This window comes from Leguminivora glycinivorella, chromosome 8 (genome assembly GCF_023078275.1).
Source record: "Leguminivora glycinivorella isolate SPB_JAAS2020 chromosome 8, LegGlyc_1.1, whole genome shotgun sequence".
NCBI lineage: Eukaryota > Metazoa > Arthropoda > Insecta > Lepidoptera > Tortricidae > Leguminivora > Leguminivora glycinivorella.
Window position 1 is genome coordinate 6,551,125 of NC_062978.1, and position 19,661 is coordinate 6,570,785.

At 40.9% G+C, this 19,661-nt stretch overlaps 2 protein-coding genes across 3 annotated transcripts in view; one reads left to right on the forward strand and one right to left on the reverse strand.

The window, feature by feature from the left end:
• The window catches only part of LOC125228947 (tyrosine-protein phosphatase 10D-like), a 105,046-nt gene that overhangs the window by 3,552 nt on the left and 81,833 nt on the right, over positions 1-19,661 (reverse strand). The window contains 5 exon segments of the mRNA XM_048133669.1: positions 4,844-5,069; positions 6,225-6,439; positions 7,186-7,313; positions 8,163-8,350; positions 8,915-9,119. Of these exon segments, the coding sequence (XP_047989626.1) occupies positions 4,844-5,069; positions 6,225-6,439; positions 7,186-7,313; positions 8,163-8,350; positions 8,915-9,119 (962 nt within the window).
• LOC125228944 lies at positions 8-3,829 on the forward strand. 2 transcript variants are annotated; one of them, XM_048133666.1, is made up of 2 exons: positions 8-911; positions 3,716-3,829. In XM_048133666.1, exons 1-2 carry the CDS (start codon positions 146-148, stop codon positions 3,727-3,729), a joined length of 780 nt encoding a protein of 259 aa, XP_047989623.1. In that variant the 5' UTR covers positions 8-145; the 3' UTR covers positions 3,730-3,829. The 2 variants fall into 2 exon arrangements, with proteins under 2 accessions (XP_047989623.1, XP_047989624.1); XM_048133667.1 differs by having other exon boundaries at positions 3,725-3,806.

Sequence of the window (19,661 nt, forward strand, 5' to 3'; positions counted from 1 at the left end):
TTATGTATGTGTGCGTGCGCGCACAACCCCGCTTACATTGCTACGCGAATAAACCAGTGTGTCTATAGCCATCGGTTGTTTCACTCGTGCCCTACCCAAAATACAACATTGGCGGCGATCTACCCACTTACAAGCGAAATTAAAAATGTCTAGTGCGCATTTTGGAATTTTGCCTACGTTTGATCACCATTCGCAAACATGGAAAACGTTTAAATCGCGCTTATTGCAATGGTTTGTGGCAAATAAAGTAAATGACACTACGGACGCGGGAGGAGAACAAAGGCGAGCGATATTACTTAGCACACTCATTGACGGTACTTATAAACTCGCAGCGGATTTAGCGTTGCCTAAGAAGATAGAAGAAGTACCATATGAAGATGTTTTAAAGCTGCTGGAAGACCATTTTGTTCCAAAGGTGTTTGGTTTTAGTGAGCGGTACAAATTTTATTCGGCCGTTCAACAAAGTGGAGAAACACATACCCAATGGGCGGCAAGGCTACGTGGTTTGTCAGCGGAATGCGACTTCACAAATGTAGAGGAAGTTCTTCGCGACAGATTTATGATGGGCATGCTGCCGGGACGGGAACGGGACAAGGTTTTCACGCAGGATCTCAAGGAGCTGACGCTCACTAAGGCGGTGGAGTTGGCTAACGCGGTACGCTGCGCGCGGGAGGTGTCGGCGGGGGCGGGACAGGTGGCTTCGACGAGCGACCAGCTGTTCAAGATCACCGGCGAGACCAAGGATACGGTCCGTGAAAAATGTGCAGTGTGCGGTTATTCAAACCATAAAACGGCCGAATGTCGGTTTTCTAATTATCGTTGCAAAAAGTGCCGCGGTAAAGGCCATTTAAAAAGAATGTGCAAAACGGTAAAGTGCATTATGGCGAATGACGTGAGCGAGGGAGACGACGGTAAGTTGTTTAATATTCGTTCTGTAAAGGGGGAACCCATGGTAGAATGGGTCACCGTTCAAGGCGTGCCGTTGCAGTTTGAAATGGATAGCGGGGCGGCGGTCACGGCGATGTCACCACAGTTTTTCAAAAGCATTTCCCTAATGTGACAATTTGCGCACCTAAGAAAAATCTAGCTTCTTATAACGGTTCTAATATGGCTTGCGTAGGTATGGCGTCAATGCCTATGGAATACGCGGGGCGCACACAGCTGATCGATGTTTACATTATTCCCAATGCTGGCGCGCCGATTTTAGGCCGCGATTTTATTTCATCATTTAATTTAGAGATGACGACAGTTGTTAATAGAGTTAATTACTGTACACAACAGCGGGATGAACTAGAGATGTTACAAAGTAGTTATCCGACAGTGTTTTCGGATAATTTGGGTCTATTTAATAAATATAAGGTTGGATTGCAGCTTAAGCCAGACGCGAAACCGGTTTTTTTAAGGCGCGACCATTAGCTTTTGCACTGAAAGGAAAAGTTGACAAAGAAATAGACCGTTTAATAAATCTAGGTGTTTTAAAACCTGTTGAATATTCCGAATACGCATCTCCAATAGTTCCGGTGTTAAAAAACAATGGCACCATGCGTATTTGTGCAGATTACTCGGTCAGCATTAATAAGCAGCTGTGTGTAGAACAATATCCGCTACCTACAATTAAAGAGTTGTTTGCTAAATTACACGGAGGACAAACGTTCTCAAAACTAGACTTATCTTCCGCGTACACTCAGCTGGAGTTGACGCCGGAGTCGCAGCACCTCACCTGCATAAATACGCACCGGGGTTGTTTTTCTACACACGCCTCGTGTTTGGGTTGGCTAGTGCCCCAGCTATATTTCAACGCGCGATTGATAATTTGCTTAGTGGTATGGAAGGAGTACTGTGTTTACTTGACGATATATTGATAACGGGGAAAAACGACACGGAACATTTGCAAAGATTAAACGCAGTTTTAAAAAGGTTGGAAAATGCAGGGTTAACTTTGCAAAAAGAAAAATGCGTATTTTTCCAAGACCAAGTGCAGTATTTAGGTTACATAATCGACAGGAACGGCCTTCACAAATCACCTGAAAAGGTCAAAGCAATCCTGGAAGCCCCGGTACCGACAAATGTGAATAAATTGCAATCCTTTTTAGGGTTAGTGAATTACTACCGTAATTTTGTGCAAGGGGCGTCCATGATACTTTCACCTTTGTATGATTTGTTGAAGAAAGGGGTCAAGTGGTGTTGGCGGGAGGAACATGACCAAGCATTCGAAAAAATAAAAAAATGCTTGGCTTCGGATCAGGTTTTAGCCCATTTTGACCCAAACGCTAACCTAGTTTTGACCGTAGACGCGTCACCCTATGGCCTTGGGGCTATTTTAAGTCAAATTCAGCCAGACAACAGTGAAAGGCCTATTTCGTTTGCTTCGCGTACCCTTAACGCGGCAGAAAAAATTACTCACAACTTCAAAAAGAAGCTACGGCAATCGTGTTCGCAGTTAAACGTTATCATCAATATTTATTCGGGAGGTCGGTGCCCTTTATTTTACGAACCGATCATAAACCTCTAATTTCTATTTTTGGCCCTTATAAAGGCATTCCCGAAATTACGGCTAACCGACTGCAAAGGTATGCCCTTTTTTAAGCGCATATAATTATAAAATTGAGTACATTCGGAGTGCAATGAATAGTGCAGATTATTTGTCTCGAGCTAGTTTACCTGACAACAGCGATAACAGCGGAGGGCCAGAGCGGGCGCGCGCGCGCGGGAGGGGCAGGACCCGTTCATACCAGATGATCGCGCGTCGTACATCAATTTTGTTATCGAAGGATGCTTACCGTTAACTATGGACGAGTTACGTAAACAAACAAAGATTGACCCAGATTTAAATAAAATTGTAAGTTACGTTTGTACAGGCTGGCCTAAGAAAATTAACGATGATAAGCTAAAACCGTATTTTAATTGTAGATTACAGTTATCGTATGAAAACGGCTGTTTGCTAAGAGGCCATAAGGTCGTAATTCCCGCGACCTTGCAGTCCCGCGCGTTATCGGAGTTACATCATTCTCACTTAGGAATAGTAAAAACCAAAGCGGAGGCCAGGTCCAGGTTTTGGTTTCCTAAGATCGACGAAAAGATTGAACAAATGATAGCTTCTTGTGAGACGTGCATTAAGTTGAGGCCCGCTCCCAGTCGTGCACCGTTAGCCCCTTGGAAATTCCCTGCAGAACCCTTTGCCAGGATCCATTTGGATTTTTTGGGGCCAATTAACGGTATCGCCTACTTAGTGATTGTAGATGCCCACAGTAAATGGATTGAGGTGTATAGTATGAAGAACGGTACTAGTACGTCGGCTGTGTGCGAAAAGTTGTACGAGTTTATGGCTAGGTTTGGGGTACCGCAAGTGATAGCTAGTGATAACGGGTGCGCATTTACGTCACAGGAGTTTAAGGACTTTTGTTTGTTAAATGGCATAACTGCGGTGACGTCACCGGCGTACCACGCGGCCAGCAATGGCCAGGCAGAAAGCATGATAAAAGTTTCCAAGAAGGGGATTAAATCCTGTTTAATAAATAGCCGCAATATTAAAGATTGTAATAATAAGTTACAAAAATTTCTCTTTGACTATAGGAATTCTATACATTCCACCACGGGCCATTCGCCAGCTCAATTAGTGTTTGGCCACAAACTTCGGACACGCCTTGATTTAATTAACCCTTCAACGGCGTCTCCCTCGCCCACGTCATTGGATAATCATGTCAAAAATCAACAGTGTTTACAGAGTAAAGCGTATAACGGTAACAATAAACAAGCCTTCAATATAGGCGATAAAGTGTTATATAAAAAGAACTTTAACATTAATAAGTTTACATGGTGTAAGGGAATAATTTTAGAAAAGTTGGGTAAAGTTGTATATTTAGTAAGAGATTGTGAAAATTCAGACAACCATAAAAAACATAAAGATCAATTAATGTTATACAAGGGACCACAAGGGGACGGTTCGTTTCTTGATGACATCTCTCTACCAGATTTATTTTCATCGGATCAAAAACATCCGTCGACACAGAATACCAGCGAGTTGCAAAATGGTACCGACAGCGAGGTGCTAAATGGTACCGACAGTGAGGTGCAAAATAGTGGGGAAGGAGAAGACGGTCAAATAGTTGATCTCAACAACGACCCCCAGGACAGTTTTGAGGACGCCAAGTCGGACGACAACACCCCAGTAGAAGGGCCCGAGAATCCAGGGGTACCCAACCCGTCGGTCGCTGTCGGGCAGGACAGAGTCAAACGAAACCGTCCCAAGGTTAATTATAAACCTTATTTTTAGTTAATATGTAATTAGTTATATAAGTAGATTAGTTGAAAACTACGGGGAGGATTGTTATGTATGTGTGCGTGCGCGCACAACCCCGCTTACATTGCTACGCGAATAAACCAGTGTGTCTATAGCCATCGGTTGTTTCACTCGTGCCCTACCCAAAATACAACACATTATGTATATGGTATTTATATCTGTAAACCACGAGACAGGACTGTTCCTGGCTCGCATTCCATGACCAATAAAGGACGCTCAAAAAGGAGGTCATAAAAGATGTAATAAATGAATCGATAGAAGCGTAGTAAGAGGTTTCCAAAGTTAACTCATAGTCAGAATTTCCGACCCACCTAAAAATAACTGTCAAATTCGAGACCCATTTCTCCGCAAAACTCTGTCCTAAAAAGGGGAAATCAAACACTTATCGCACATTACAATTACAGCCCTCTAAATACCTACCCATCGTTACAGAATTGGCGTTTTGATGCGATTCTGAATTTAAAAATTGCGGAAATACCATATAATGATGTGGAAAAAAATGTCGGTCTTTTAATGGTGTAGCGTCGCAAGTAGTGCAAGTACCTGGTGGATGCAGATGTACTGCTGCTCCGTCTGCACCATCCACACGCGCTCGCGGCGCATGGCGTACACCATGCCGAATATGTCGAGCGTGTCTGCTCGTGCGGCGAGTTGTTGCAGCGCGCGGTCCAGCGTGATGAATGTCCCGGAGCGGCCGACGCCGGCGGAACAGTGGACCACTACGGGCCGCGCGTCCGGCGGGCATCGCTCGCGGAACGAGCGCACAAACCTGCACATATACATGAACACATTAATAATAAGGACAAACTAGCCACTGCGGAATACAGAACCTCTTTCGTGGAGTTGGATTCGGTTTGGGTGGGACGACTTGGCCTTTGGACTATAGTACCTTACGCTGGCATCTGACCTTTGATTTTCAACTCTAACCTAATAACTCTAATAAGATAGATAAGATAAGATAAGATAAAGTTTATTGGTAACATACAGGTACACGTCAATACATTATAAATTATTAGGTATCACACACAGTACAATAGTAATGTTTTTTTTTTAAATACAATTCTCAATAAGTACTTAATTGAAATTAGTTAATGTTTGTATTACAAGGTCAGTGGATTATGGTTGGAGTTTGGAGTTGCAAATATAATAAAGTTACCATGAGAACTATGGTATTTATAGTTTGTACATACCTAGCCAGAGTAGTAGGCGGGTTGGGCAATGGGCACCCCAAAATCGGGCCAAGTTGTGAAGTGGAAGAGTTTAACGCCTTGTTCGGCGCCGCGAGAAACAAGGAGTTCTGTCATCGTCCAGTCAAGGTAACGCGATTTTAAGACTGCCATACTTAACGTTTGAAGATGAAAATTAACTTTTTTAGGTTATACCACAGAATATATAATAGTACAAGTACAGAAGGCCCACTGCTTTGATGTTCACGAAATGCCGCCTTTTTAAGTGCCTACAAAATTCTAACAAAGAAACGAGCCGCACGTACGCAGCGTCGTTCGATAGGGTTGCCTATAGATTAAAGCAAATGAATGCTCAGATAAAATGTTATACTATATCATATTTAAGTCTTAGGTACTTTCTAGGTATATATATATACAGTATTTATATATTTTTGTTTAATCCCTAACATCACAAGACTTATTGAACTTTTCCGTGGGACTTAATCATTAGATGTGTAAAATTGACCTATTTATTCATGATGACATTTAACTAAGCATTATTAGCCATTCCACACGCCCACATCGCGCGCACATAAACCTTAATAAAAACTTGCGACGTAAAGTAACAATAAAAAGTGCGAACGTGCGTCCGTGAGAACGCGCGCCACCCCTGACTAGGCCGCGAACTCGCGGCCGCCAGCATGTACTTGTAGCGCGACGATAGAATCGCAGAGTGAGCCGCCCCTGGTTATACGTACCTAGCCAGGGTAGTAGGCGGATCTGGCACGCCGAAGTCGGGCCACGTTGTAAAGTGGAAGTGTTTGACGACTCGTTGTTCTGCGCCGCGAGAAGCTAGGAGCTCCGTGATCGTCCAGTCAGGGAATCGCGACTCGTTGAGCGCAGTGACGGCTATGTCGCCGTAGTATACTGGTCGGGTATCGTACGGCCAGTAGCGGTCGCATTTCTCGCGGCCCTGAGAACAGGGAAGATTAAAAGTAAGCATTTTTTCTGATGGCCTATTCTTGAATAGGCCAGTCAGGGCAGGTAGTTCAGGGCAGTCGTTGATAAAAAATAATGTAAAAACATCAACAGTTTTAAGAACAAATTAGACAAACATAATAATATGAGATAAACCTGGAAAAAAATACCAGGATACAGGCCATATCAGTTGTTTTTTCAACTGCCTGCCTGAATTATATAAATAATAAATAAATAAATAATTGATAGAAATAATAGTGCTTGCATGTGTCGAAGGCAAGTAGTCTGCTATTGGTAATTTAGGACAAATGCCTTGATGCTCCAGCTGCAGCAGTTCAAAAGAACGATCAAAATTTAATGTCTAATTTGAAATGAATTCAAAGTGCGGCTTCCTCGCGTAGTGCGAGAGGTGTTGACCTCGTATGAGTGTCTATGACCAGAAAAGACTAACCCCGTTATTCATAAACGTACACTAAAGTTATCAAGCCGATAAAGTTCGTTTGTCCCTTTCCGACGTATTGGTGTGATAGAAAGGGACAAACGAACTTTATCGGCTGGATAACTTTAGTGTACGTTTATGAATAAGGGTGTAAGTCACCAGCAGAAGTAGCGCTTGCAGCAGCAGGCCCTACTTCACTACGAACTTAAGGCACAACGTCACCTCACGGCAATTCCGTATCATCATAGTTTATTGAACGGTGGTATGTACGCTAGAATTTTTTAGCGTTAAATCGTGTTTACCTTCTCCACACATCTTGTCAGCATGACGATGGCACGCGAGCCGGACTCCCACACCATGCGCCAGAAGTCATCGCGCGTGCAGTGCAGCGGACCCTGCGTCACTATGAACTCGCGCGGGCTCGAATGACCTGGATATGACACGAACTTTTATTATTTATTTGAAACTAGGTTAGGAAGCCCCAGGTATAGCTGAAACGACATTGGTGAGAAGTAGCGCAGGACGAGCAAAGTCGCGCTGTATTGTGCCGGAGGCTAAGTTTCATTTTGAGGAACTGAACTGAGCCAATGAATTAACTACAAGTAAGCAGTGTATTAAGTACGTTAAGTAAAAGCAAATGTAACTGGTCCATTTTTTCCATGTTTTACAATGTTTGCATTATTAATTAGAGTGTCCACCGGTTTCATATGGTAGGCGTGTTCAGTGGATACATGTAGAACTCAACATCATAGTGTAATAATGGAAAAAATGGATTTGTTACAATTGCCCTCCAGTCGAGATTTGTCCCGCTGTACCTAATCTTTATTCACAAATTATCTTTGGAGCTAGAATGTTGATGAACTGATCCTGGGAGCAATAGTGCGTTTTCACATTATCCGATCCGATATCGGATGTAGGACCGATATCACATATGTTTTAGGTGCCATCTTTGGTTTGTGCCTTTGAAATCCTTCCTACATCCGATATCGAATCGGCTCATTTGTGAAAATGCACTTAGGGTGTCCACAAGTATATCGACGCCAATTCGGCTTTCACCGACCAAAAATCGCTCGTTAGGATGAATATATATTCGTACGGCTGTGATAATAATAAGCGACTACATTTTAACGACCAATTGGAACCCTAGGCTACTCTACAACCATGTCAAAATGACAAGCAGTCAGAGATTTCTAATACTATTATTTATAACGTCACTATGACATAGTTCTACAGTGGCCTAGGGTTCCAATTGGTTGACTGTACAAGTGTAAATACACACCCGGCACGTAGTTAGCGTTGATATAGTCTGACCCTTCCTCGTCGTCAACAGGTTGGAGTTTGTAGCGCGAGTGGTCGTACGGCAGGATGTTGGTGAAACGGTTCTTGGGCCGGTTGACGGGCAGATCGGCCGCCGTGCACGGCTGCTCGCGACCGACGTGTTTTAGCTCTTCGAATTCTTCGCTAAACCTGTTAATACATATTAGGTTGAGATCATAGTTCTGCGTAATTAGCTATTAACCCCTTTATTCATATCATAAACGTTCACTAAAGTTAACAAGCCACACCACCTCGCTACACAACACCAATAAGTTGGAAAAAACAAACGAAATTTATCGGTTTCCATAGTTTTATTTCATGAGTAACTATCGCGGTAACCGAAGACAATGAAATTTATTGGCTTGATAACTTTAGTGAACGTTTATAACGAATTTAGAACGGGATTATACTGTTTAAAAAAGGCATGCCATAAAAAGTAGAAGAAATATACTTTTAAAGCGTAAGTCTAATTACTTTAGGGTGAAACTGAAAACACGATGTGGAATATCCCCTTAAACGGATTCCCGTAATATCTGTATGTATGTAGGGAATGAGAACTCAAAACAATTATATTTGAAATCGTAAATTATGTCACAATTCAGAAAATCGTCAACAGACGATATAAAATTTGAACCGAGATCTCAAAAAAGTTCGCACAATTTAGAAGAGCTCAGATTATCTTCCATAAACCTTATAGAATATACAGGCGCGCACCTAAAGTCGGAATCCGCAGACATGAGCCTGTAATGGTCCACGAAGTCAGCCACGGGCACGGGGCGAGAGGTGCGCGGCGCGGGCGCGGCGGCGGCGGGCGCGGCGCGCGGCCGGCGCCGGCGCAGCGCCGCCCACGCCGCGCCCGCCGCCGCCAGGCACGCCGCGCCCGCGCACAGCCCGATTATCCACGCCGTGTTGTCCACCTCTGCAACACCCACCAACACGACTCATTTATCAGCAATTCCCGAAAAGCCTGTGCGTCTGGATCACGTCTCCGATTTGGATAAAAATTGGTAGGCTGATAAGAGTCCATGATGCTGAGCAAGATCCACAAGGCTTCCCAAAATGTCCTAGGTTGATTGTATGAAACTTTTATTACCGAAAATGTATAAAAATCTGGTAACAAAAAAGGAAGGTTTCGTACAAACAACCTAGGACATTTTGGGAAACCTAGTGGATCTTGCTCAGCATCATGGATCAGCCTACCAATTTTTATCAAAATCGGAGACATGATCGAAATGTACAAACTTTTCGGGAATTGCTTTTATAGCCGGCCAGCTGTCACTAGAAAAAGACGCAAAATTCGAATTTTCTTTGGGACGATATACATTTGCCCCTACATTTTTACCGCTTTTTTCTAGTGACGTAAACCGTTTGATACACTACGATAAATAAATATTATAGAACATTCTTACGTTGACTAAGCTTGAAAGCTTGTGTTGCGGGTACTCAGACATATATACAATATACAAATAGGTACTTAAATACGATAGACTCAGAAACGATTTTTTGTTTCCAGGCTTTCCATGCGTGAATGGTCCTTATGCTACAAATTTAATAAGCTTTTTCCATCTTAAATTCCAACAGAGATTCAAAAAGAACCTTTAAGGCACTGGTCCCACCGCGAGCTAGTAAACTATGAGCTATCGGCTATAAAAATGAACAAAAGATAATCACTCTCCTGTAAATAAAAGAGACACGGCGATTTTTATAGTTACTCGCCCAGCGGTGAGTTATCAATATCGCCGTGTCTCTTTTATTTGCACGGGAGTGCCTATCCTTTATTCGTTTTTATAGCCGATAGCTCATAGCTTACTAGCTCGCGGTGGGACCAGTGCCTAATGCATAATAAGCCAAATAGGGTCCCATATTACATATATACCTGGACCTGTAAGCCAAATACACCGTATAGTTACACAAATACAGATAATAACGCAAGGATAAACAACATTTTAAACTGCCGATAACAATATGTAGTACCTAATAAAATAAAGTCTTAGTATCTTATATAATTATTTACATGAACATTATTATAATCTCGTGATTTGGGAACTTGTGATTTAAAAAAAATAAGTGTAGGTATTACAAATATTACAAGGTATATTTTGTAAGGTGGGCCGTGCGCGACAAAATACAATGTACCAACACGATAATCGACTTGCTCTTAACGAAAACTACATATAAATAATAATTATAAAGAGTAATGATCACTAGGTACATAACATATCTAAAACATTTAATCAATGAGAAAACAATGGACTTTACGCAACGCTAACAAACTGATAAGAATAAAAGCATTGAAACAAAGATTTGCAAAAAACCGTAATATACCTCTAACTCACTTTACTAACCGGGTTTAACTAAAAATTAAATACTTGACCAAGCTACAACGAAACGGTTCAGCCGACTGAATTACAATTTTATTTAACTAAAGAGAACTGTGGTTTGTAATATGACCCGTGGTAGGACTTCCATGGCTTCCCGATGGAGTGACGCCTATATGCAAGCTTCTATATTTATGTCACATTGAAAATTTGCTGCTACTCATTATTAAACAAAAAATATATTTGTTAAGCTAAGGTAGGGGAAAATTGTAGGTTGTTATTCTTAAGGGGTAAGATGATGTGTGTATGTTTATTCAATTTGTGTGTTGGAAATTAGAAGAATTATTATTTTTATTTCGTAACACCTACTCTTTTTGCTTATGTTTTTTTTATTTCCGCTACCCAACAGTTGTCTGATAGATATCGTTCTTTAGCGATACGACCGCCTGTTGTCTGCCTCTATTTATAATCATTTGTTTTGTCTCCACTATATCATTTGCTGGTGCCAATAAAGAGTATTCTATCTATCTATATCTATTTATGAAATACCTTGTGTATAACGATGCACTACAGGCGGCTTTCCATCTTAACCCGTAAGAAAAACCGTTCAATCTTTCCTCACCTTACCTTACTTGTAACATAAAAAGTTCATGAGTTAGTTACGGATGCATAAACTACTTTACAAAATATGATGGTAAGATTCGTAGTATACATAAGTAACTTTAGTTGTAAGGTTGATCAAGTGGTTTCTATAAAATTTAGCTATAAATTTATTTTACTAAAAACAATACAATCATTTTACGATGAATGTTTAGTTTGACACAAAATGAAAATAATGCGAGACTAAAAAGTGAAAAAAAGTAAAATAATAAAACACATACCAGTCATTACGTGTTTTCAGCTCACAAGTAAATCGGTTATTTACAGATATTTATTCTATTCATCATATCCATTGCTTCGCCGAGAGTTTTTTTGTAAAGTATATTTTTAGTACGAAGTATTTAAAAAGTTTATCCCTTGACCGCGTGTTTATTTAACATCAAGTGTTCGCTGGTTTTCAGTTTAATTATCACATTATCTGAATAATCTAGATAACGTATCGACTCGACGGCGACTAATAACGCACTCCTGTAACACTCAGCAAGTGTGGTTGAATCATTGATAACGAATACCATCCAACCATACCATTGAACAAATGCCATCTATATACATATAAGGCCATAATAAGTAATAGAAAATAGATTATTGTATAACTTCGTATGAGATAGTCTAGGAAAAAAACGTACCGCGGAAAAATAAAGAAATATATATCTATAATAAATACACCGTGTTTTTTTTTGTTTTCCGTTAAATTCCACACGTCACTATTATTATTATCAGTGTTATTATCAGGAACCAGCCTGTATATCACTTTTAGTTAAATTTGCTAAAAAAAAAACAATTTTCATATCTAATAAATGAATTTATTAGTGTGAGAGACCCTTAAGCATAACATTCAAGTTAGTGTCAAGTGATTGACGGCACATGTCAACTAAATAACATTAGGAATTGGTAAAGGCTGTCAGACACGTGTTCAGTAATTATCTTTATTTTTTTTAATAATTTGATAACCGTAAGAGTTAAGTTTCTTAGAGAAATTAATTGTACTCGGCCCAAAGAACCTTCTCTTAAAGTTAACGGAATTCATTAAAAACACGGTGTATATAAAAGAAGAAACTGACTGACTGACTGGCATATCAACGCACAGCCATATCAAGGCATACCTATCAACCACGTAGGTTCCTTATACGGTGTAGAGGAGCACTAAGAAAGGATTTTTCAAAATTAATATCCTAAGGGGGTGAAAGGGGGTCCAAAGTTCAACGTGTGAATAAGATTACTTTTAGTACGAAGGCGAAGCCGCGGGAAAAAGCTAGTTTATAACAAGTACCATTCTTTATGTCATCCTAAATCAGTTACTAGAAGTTAAGATGACTCAACCTTTAATTTTTTTTTATTTGTTGTTGCAGTAACATCAACACTGTGAGTAGGCTTGTGTCGTTCACGAACTATGAACTGTTAGGAATAAAATCCCATCAATGACCGAAATGAACTGAATCTTTCCGTGGTCTGTGAATCAATCTTTGCTCAGTATAGGTTAGGATAGGATAGCGATTTAGTTCAGTATAGGATCGGCGAGCGCGAGCGGTTTGGATCGAGAACGAATGTGTGACTGCGCCGACCGAGAGCGAGAGATACTTAGCAGAGCAACAAAAAAAGTCAAGTTTTCATATTAAACTTCGGTTACTTACAACCTTTCGGCCCGGAATGTTACTATCTGTAGACTATAATTCGTATCATTTTGACACTATTCGGTCCCATTCGTTCTGATCTTTCTGACCGCAGTGGTCGCTGGTCTGGCTGAACTAAATGAGCAAAAGACCTAAAAGAGCGAACTAGTTCGTGGGAGCGATTGAACGAGATCGGAGCGCTCCGATCAACGAACGAAACGGCACAAGCCTAACTGTGAGTTAGAGGAATACGACTGCTTAACACTTACCCCCTTATTCATAAACGTACTCTAAAGTTATCAAGCCGATATAGTTCGTTTGTCCCTTTCCGATGTATTGGCGTGATAGAAAAGGACAAACGAACTTTATCGGCTTGATAACTTTAGTGTACGTTTATGAATAAGGGGGTTATACTTAATTAAAACTATCTATATAAATATAAATGAAAAAAAAAACTCTCCATTATAATAATTTATTTTAATAAAAATAAATAAAAAGCTGGCTCAATCTGAGCGAAAATCGCAAAGCGCGGACTTAATTCACATAAAATGTTATCTGACAATTTAAAAAAAATCAGACGTAAAATTGTATGTGTAATAAGTCCAAGAAGTAAGTAGCGTTTTGAACGAATAAAACAAGAATCTGACAATGTATTAGCTCCTCCCTAGTCGGTGCGTCAAATATTACTTGTTTCATTATATTATCAGTAAGTAGAGATTATGAAGATGTTGACCTACTAAAGACTATTTATTCACAAAATCGCAGCCGCGTAGCGTCTGTGATTGCCGCCCGGGGCCGATCACCAATTTTGCCGATATGCCGCCCCTCTTATGATCAACATATCTAGATTATTTGGTCATTATAAGTGCGAGTTGTGCTATCGTTGTAAGGGCTCCGTACACCACAAGAAGGGCTTAAGCGCCTCGTTTTTTGAAGGCACTTAAATCATTTTTGAGAATAATCGATATTCTGAACAATTTCTAAAAAAACGAAACGGAAAGTAATTTAAGTAGATTTCAAGAGATTTGGTAACTCCTTTCAGCGGTAGAGAGTGAAATTTGAGTTTTTTTTCCTTTTAGGTCCGCCTTAAAAAAAAAAATAAATAAAATTCATTTATTTCGGACAATTAAGATCCATATCGTATTACATTGAATATTAAATAAAATAAAATTTACAATTAACAATTAACAATTTACAATACATTACATTATATAATATTAAATTATAGTTATATATTCAATTAAATTAGGTTAAGTTATATTAAATTAAATTTATTTATTTGGCTCACATGCATGGAGCACCAATGCCTCAAAAGGCAACTGTCCCATCGACTGGCTACTACAGTTAAGAGGCTGTGGCGGCTACCCCGGACCCTGGCGAGCATCGCGGCACAACGCTTGCGAAGTGTGGCATGAAATCCGTCAACACTGGCGTCAGCAAACATACCGGACGCACTACAGTACCGCGGCAGCCGCAACAGCACCCTAAACGCATCGTTGTATTGGACCCGCAGAGCATTTAGCGAACGCTGAGTATATCTTGTCCATAGGCTACAGGTATACATCGATGTACAGTACGATCTAAACAGTGTTATTTTTACTTGGGCTGTACATCGTTGAAACCTGCGCGCTATCATATTCGCTCTCATTGCCAATGCTCTGCGTTCCCTTTCGATGTCGGCATCATCACGCAGGTCTTCGGTTACCAAATGCCCAAGGTATTTGAAAGACGACACCCTCTTCAGTATCTGCCCATTCAATAAAATAGGAGGGACATACGTTGGGCACTTGCCACCCGCTTTAAAAACCATATACTCGCTTTTGAGCGCATTATATTTTAAATTGTGCTGGCGAGCGTACGTCTCACAAATGTCTAAAAGGATATTCAGACCCCCAACCGAGGGGCTCAGCAACACCATGTCGTCAGCATAACTTATATTGTTAAAGCAGACCCTGTCAACATGGCATCCGACATGTGTGTTGCTGAGCTCCCCGATTAAGTCGTTAACATAGAGGTTAAACAGTTTGGGAGAGGTAAGCCCCCCCTGCCTTACCCCGCACTGCAGTCCGTATTCGTCCGAGAACACATCGCCCCACCTAACACTGTTTCTCTGGCCTGTATACCAGCACCTGAAAATACGGGTTAATTCTTTAGGAAACTTGACCCTATCCAGCTTTTCCCATAGTAGGTCATAATTTACGAGGTCAAAAGCCTTCGAGAGATCCAAGAAACACGCGTACACAGGCGTTTTTCTGCGTGTATAATACTCGACAGCCAGCTTTAGACAAGTAATTGCGCTCTCGGTAGACAGACCGGGACGAAAGCCGAACTGAGCGTCATGTAGTTGCAAGAACTTGTCCAGTTGCAAATTGAGCAGGCCGTCGAGCACCCTAGCCACGATGGTTGCCAGAGAAATAGGCCTATAGTTAGTCTTGTTAGATATATCACCGGTTTTGTTTTTGACGATCGGGACTACTATTGTTTTAATCATGTTCTCGGGCAAATACGAGTGACTGATGCAAAGGTTAAACAGCAATGCCAGTAACCTAGGTAAGTTAGGACCAGCAAGTTGCAGGTGCTCAACGCTTAAGTAGTCGTGACCTGGAGATTTTCCCCTTTTCATATCCTTTAGTACTTTAGCAACATCATTGGCACTAAAACACACTTGACGGTCACTTCCAGGTTCAGCGTCGAGCACAGGCATGTCCCTGTCCCCACACAGCGAGGATTTAACACTAAAATGCTCCCTAAACATATTCGCCACCCCCTTAGCATCATTGATACCGTCAACACTGACAGGAAGTCCAGGTCTCGCCTCCATTCGCTTAGTGAGCTTCCAAAAACTACGAAAGTCATTCTTACCGTGATGCGCAGCAAGCAAATCCATTCTTATTTGTTCCTGATGGTTTTGAACCCATCTCAGTCTAGATTTAAATATATTACGGCTGGTGCACATCGCAGTATATATAGGACCTGACTTAGGTCTTCCCTTTGAGTAATTATGTTAACTAGAGAGGGCACCTCAACTTGATTTTGTGTAACAACACTTAGAGCCGATCAGCACAAACGCGCTTAGTCTGTGCCGAACGGCTGTGGTAGATTGACGTATCACAATCAAAAATATTTCGTCTAAATAATGCCGTCATGTGTAGTGAGGTACTGTACAAACTGCTCAGGAAAATCTAACAAAAGCCAAGGAGTGACTTTTCATACGTAGGTTTACTGTATTTTTGTTTAAACACGCTTACTTTTTAAAAAATGTATCAATATAAACTCATGCCGAAGCGCCATGTTGCGGCGGCCATGTTTCGTTGAAACCAAAGACTAAAAAATACAACAAAAGCAGACGTGACAATATCGCAAGTTAGTTCAAGTTTCCTATCATATATTAAATTATATATATTTATCGACGCAAAAAAGGTTATTTAATTATTATTGACAGAATTGCTCAGTTTTCCAGCATGTCGGTCTATAACAGATTCTCAATACGCGTGTCGAATTTCATGTGAGTATGTAAATGTAAGTGCAGTACCTAACCTGCCTGAATGAATTTGGGTAGGTAGACGGTCAAGCAAATTATGAGAGTATAAAAACGCGCGAAATTCAAATTTTCTATAGGACGATAAACCCGCGCTCATACATGCATACATGGATGTAGATAAAGTTATGTATGCGACTATACATAATTAGGCATTAAAACACTCATGTTATCTTATTAACACAACAAAAACAACACTCATGTTTTAATGCTTACCATTATGCAAATGTCACATAAATAACTAATATCCAATTGCGGCTACGTGTACACATGTACGCTCAGTCCGTATGCAGCTTTATGTGGGCATTTAAAAAAATTGGGACTCACAGAGTTGTTAAAAAAAAGTTAAATCGCTGTCAGTTTTGCAACGATAATTAAGCATGGAATTTCAATAAAAACATCGTTTTTGTTTTAATTATGTAAATTATACTAAGCTATAATCTAAATTCAGAACGTGAAAAAAGTTTAGTTTTAAATACAGATTTCAAGCTTGATAGTCGTTACAAAGCTAACAGCGTTTTATGTTTTTTGTTAACAACTCACGCTAATTGAGAGTCATTAAATTAAAAAAATGCCCATGTAAACCTATGTCACTTCTATACTACGACTTCTAATCTATGCACTCTATGCAAGGCTCATCATCGCGACCGAAAGGTCGTAAGCGCCGAGTAAAATAGTAGCGCATGCGACGTTACGGAAGCGGGCCATTGGTTCACACCCCGCCCCCTCGCCCCGCCTTCAGCTTACAGGCTGTGACACGTTCGTTGTTTGCTATAGCTCCTCTATACGAAGTAATAATTACTCAATGGGTCTTCCGCACAAAACCCAGTTCTGGAAGCAAAGCCTGGCCTCCCTATGCGCAGCGCTAACATGCTTGTTCCATCCAATGATCCTACCCGACCTTGATCTACTAGTACTTGTGACCTTTTTACTATGTACTGATGCCTCACATAATACAGTAACAATTTTTTGATACAGTTTATCTAACAACTTATGATGGTCTTGGTTATTACAGCATTTGTCAACACAGGCACTAAGGTCAGCCGGTAAGTCCACTTGGCTTAGCAAAATATTACATTTCTGGGTATATTTTTCGGATTCTAAAGATGTACGCTCACCCCACAACGTTTGTTTTCCCTCTAAATTGATCTTAACATTATAAATCTTAGGTTTAATTACATTAATATTACACTGCACTGTTAAGGGGTAATGGTCCGAACAGAAAACGCCATGGGTAATAGAAATGTCAACAATCGTTTGCAACCCGGCTTTCGTTGTTACGCAGTGGTCTAACCACCGCTCACACCCGTGGGCTTCACTTAAATATGTAAATGAGTCTGAGTAAATACCTAACATATGTAGATCCGCACATATCCAATCCTGTTCGGCACAAAAACTTAACAACTCATTACAAAACAACTCGCCCGGGTGCGCGTTAAAATCACCTAACACGAATACGGTCTCCACGTCACACTCTATAACTATGTTATTTATAGTACTCACGCATTGTACAAACTCGGGCAGATTATCCGCACAGTTATTCGGCATGTACACACTAAACACTAAGATAGCTTTATTACCAGAATCTATCTTGATCGCACTGATTCTGGGGTTATCACATTGAATCACTAATATAGCGGGAAAACGTTGTTTACGCCACAGTAGCGCAGTTCCGCCGTAGGGCCGCCCGCGCAACATACCAGCCGACGAATCGACCGCCGATGTCCCAGTGTACGCAAACTCGTCACTAATCGTGCTAAGAAATGCCATTTCACAGTTCAAAAGCCAGGTTTCCTGTAAGGCTATTACATCCATATTTTTGCATAATTGTCTTACATCGTCGATAGATCGCTTTATACTGCGACAGTTAAATGAGCAAAGACTAATTATATTATTTACAACACTATTCATTGTTTACATTTCTAGACACGTTCGTAGCACTCGCGGTACACGCACCACTTGAACCCGACGGTAGGTTCCTGGTGGGAACGTACATACGATCATTTTGTTTTATTTTCACAAATCGACGGAAAATAATATTCTCTGGCCATAATGACTCGTCAAGAAACTTATTCACGTACTGACTAGGAACATTAAACTTAAATGCATTGTGGGGCTTACTCTTGTCCTTCATGGTTATTTGTTCCAGTTCAACCCTAATTTGAGTTCTCTCGTAAATGTACTCAACTATGTCTGATTGTGACGTATCTTTGTGCACATTAGTTATAAGGATGGGTATAGGCCATTCCGCCGCTCTAAACTTACTGCTTGAATTAATACTAGCCGTGCCGGGTTTCCCCGTGAACCAGTTTCTAATTTTCCGCTTAGATCGATATTCCACCTTCTTCCAATCTCCATGTTTTGCTATATCAGCAAACGACAATTTATGACAATTCGTAAGGTTGTGTAAGCTGTCATTGACTTCACTCGGTACATAGTCCTTTTGTTCGAGTGTAGGTGAACCTGCAATACTGTTGCTAGGCGCAGATAATTGAGACCCCGGTTTTATTTCGACCACTGACTGGGGAGAAGATGGTGAAGAGTGTAGTACTGGCCTATGCACTCGCGCGGGCGCAATGTTTACATCGCAGGTTTGTTTGACGCTGTCATGCACTGAGCGCGAGCGGGACGGCGATATAACAGTTTCGTGTACGGGTGAGGGCGACAAACTATCTTCGTGTGACTTTCGCGGCGGCGATGACAAGTCGATCGGCAATAACCCCATTGGCCCACTGTCTAAATTAGCACCACGCTTCACGTTGATATTTGAGTTTCTAACGTTTTTAACGAACAAGTCTGTTTCCTTTGTTCCATATCGGGAATTCTGGTTCGATTTCGATTTAAACGATTCCAATTCATCATGGGTTACGTATTGTGATTTAATTTCTCGCAGCTCATTTTTGAGCACAGTAATATCCTTAAGTAGCGATGACAAATCCACTGAGTCGAAATCCATTGGAGGAGTTTATGCAAATCACGCGCGACAAACACTGGAAACTGGTCAGGCTCCGTAACCTTAATCAAGTCTAAAATGTCTTCAATATCACGGCGCTCTTGCCCATCGTTTCTTCTACTAATTTTTCTCTTTTTCGGTGGCACTGATTGGAATAACAATTCCTTTGCAGTTTTAATATCTTGCTTCGAGAAAAACTGTACACAGATTCGACACATACTCTCATCGTCCATAACATGTAGTTTACTAATTAGGTACGCTAAGAGTTCGTTTATAACAACGTCACAATTTTTACATTTCACAATAGCAGCCATGACGACGACGGCTAGCGAATAGCGGTGCGCCCGATGCGTATGGATGCGCGCGCGCGACTTACGCTTGA

Coding starts and splice junctions, on each gene's coding strand:
- LOC125228944 (XM_048133666.1), top strand. CDS start 146: ATGTCTAGTGCGCATTTTGGAATTTTGCCTACGTTTGATCACCATTCG.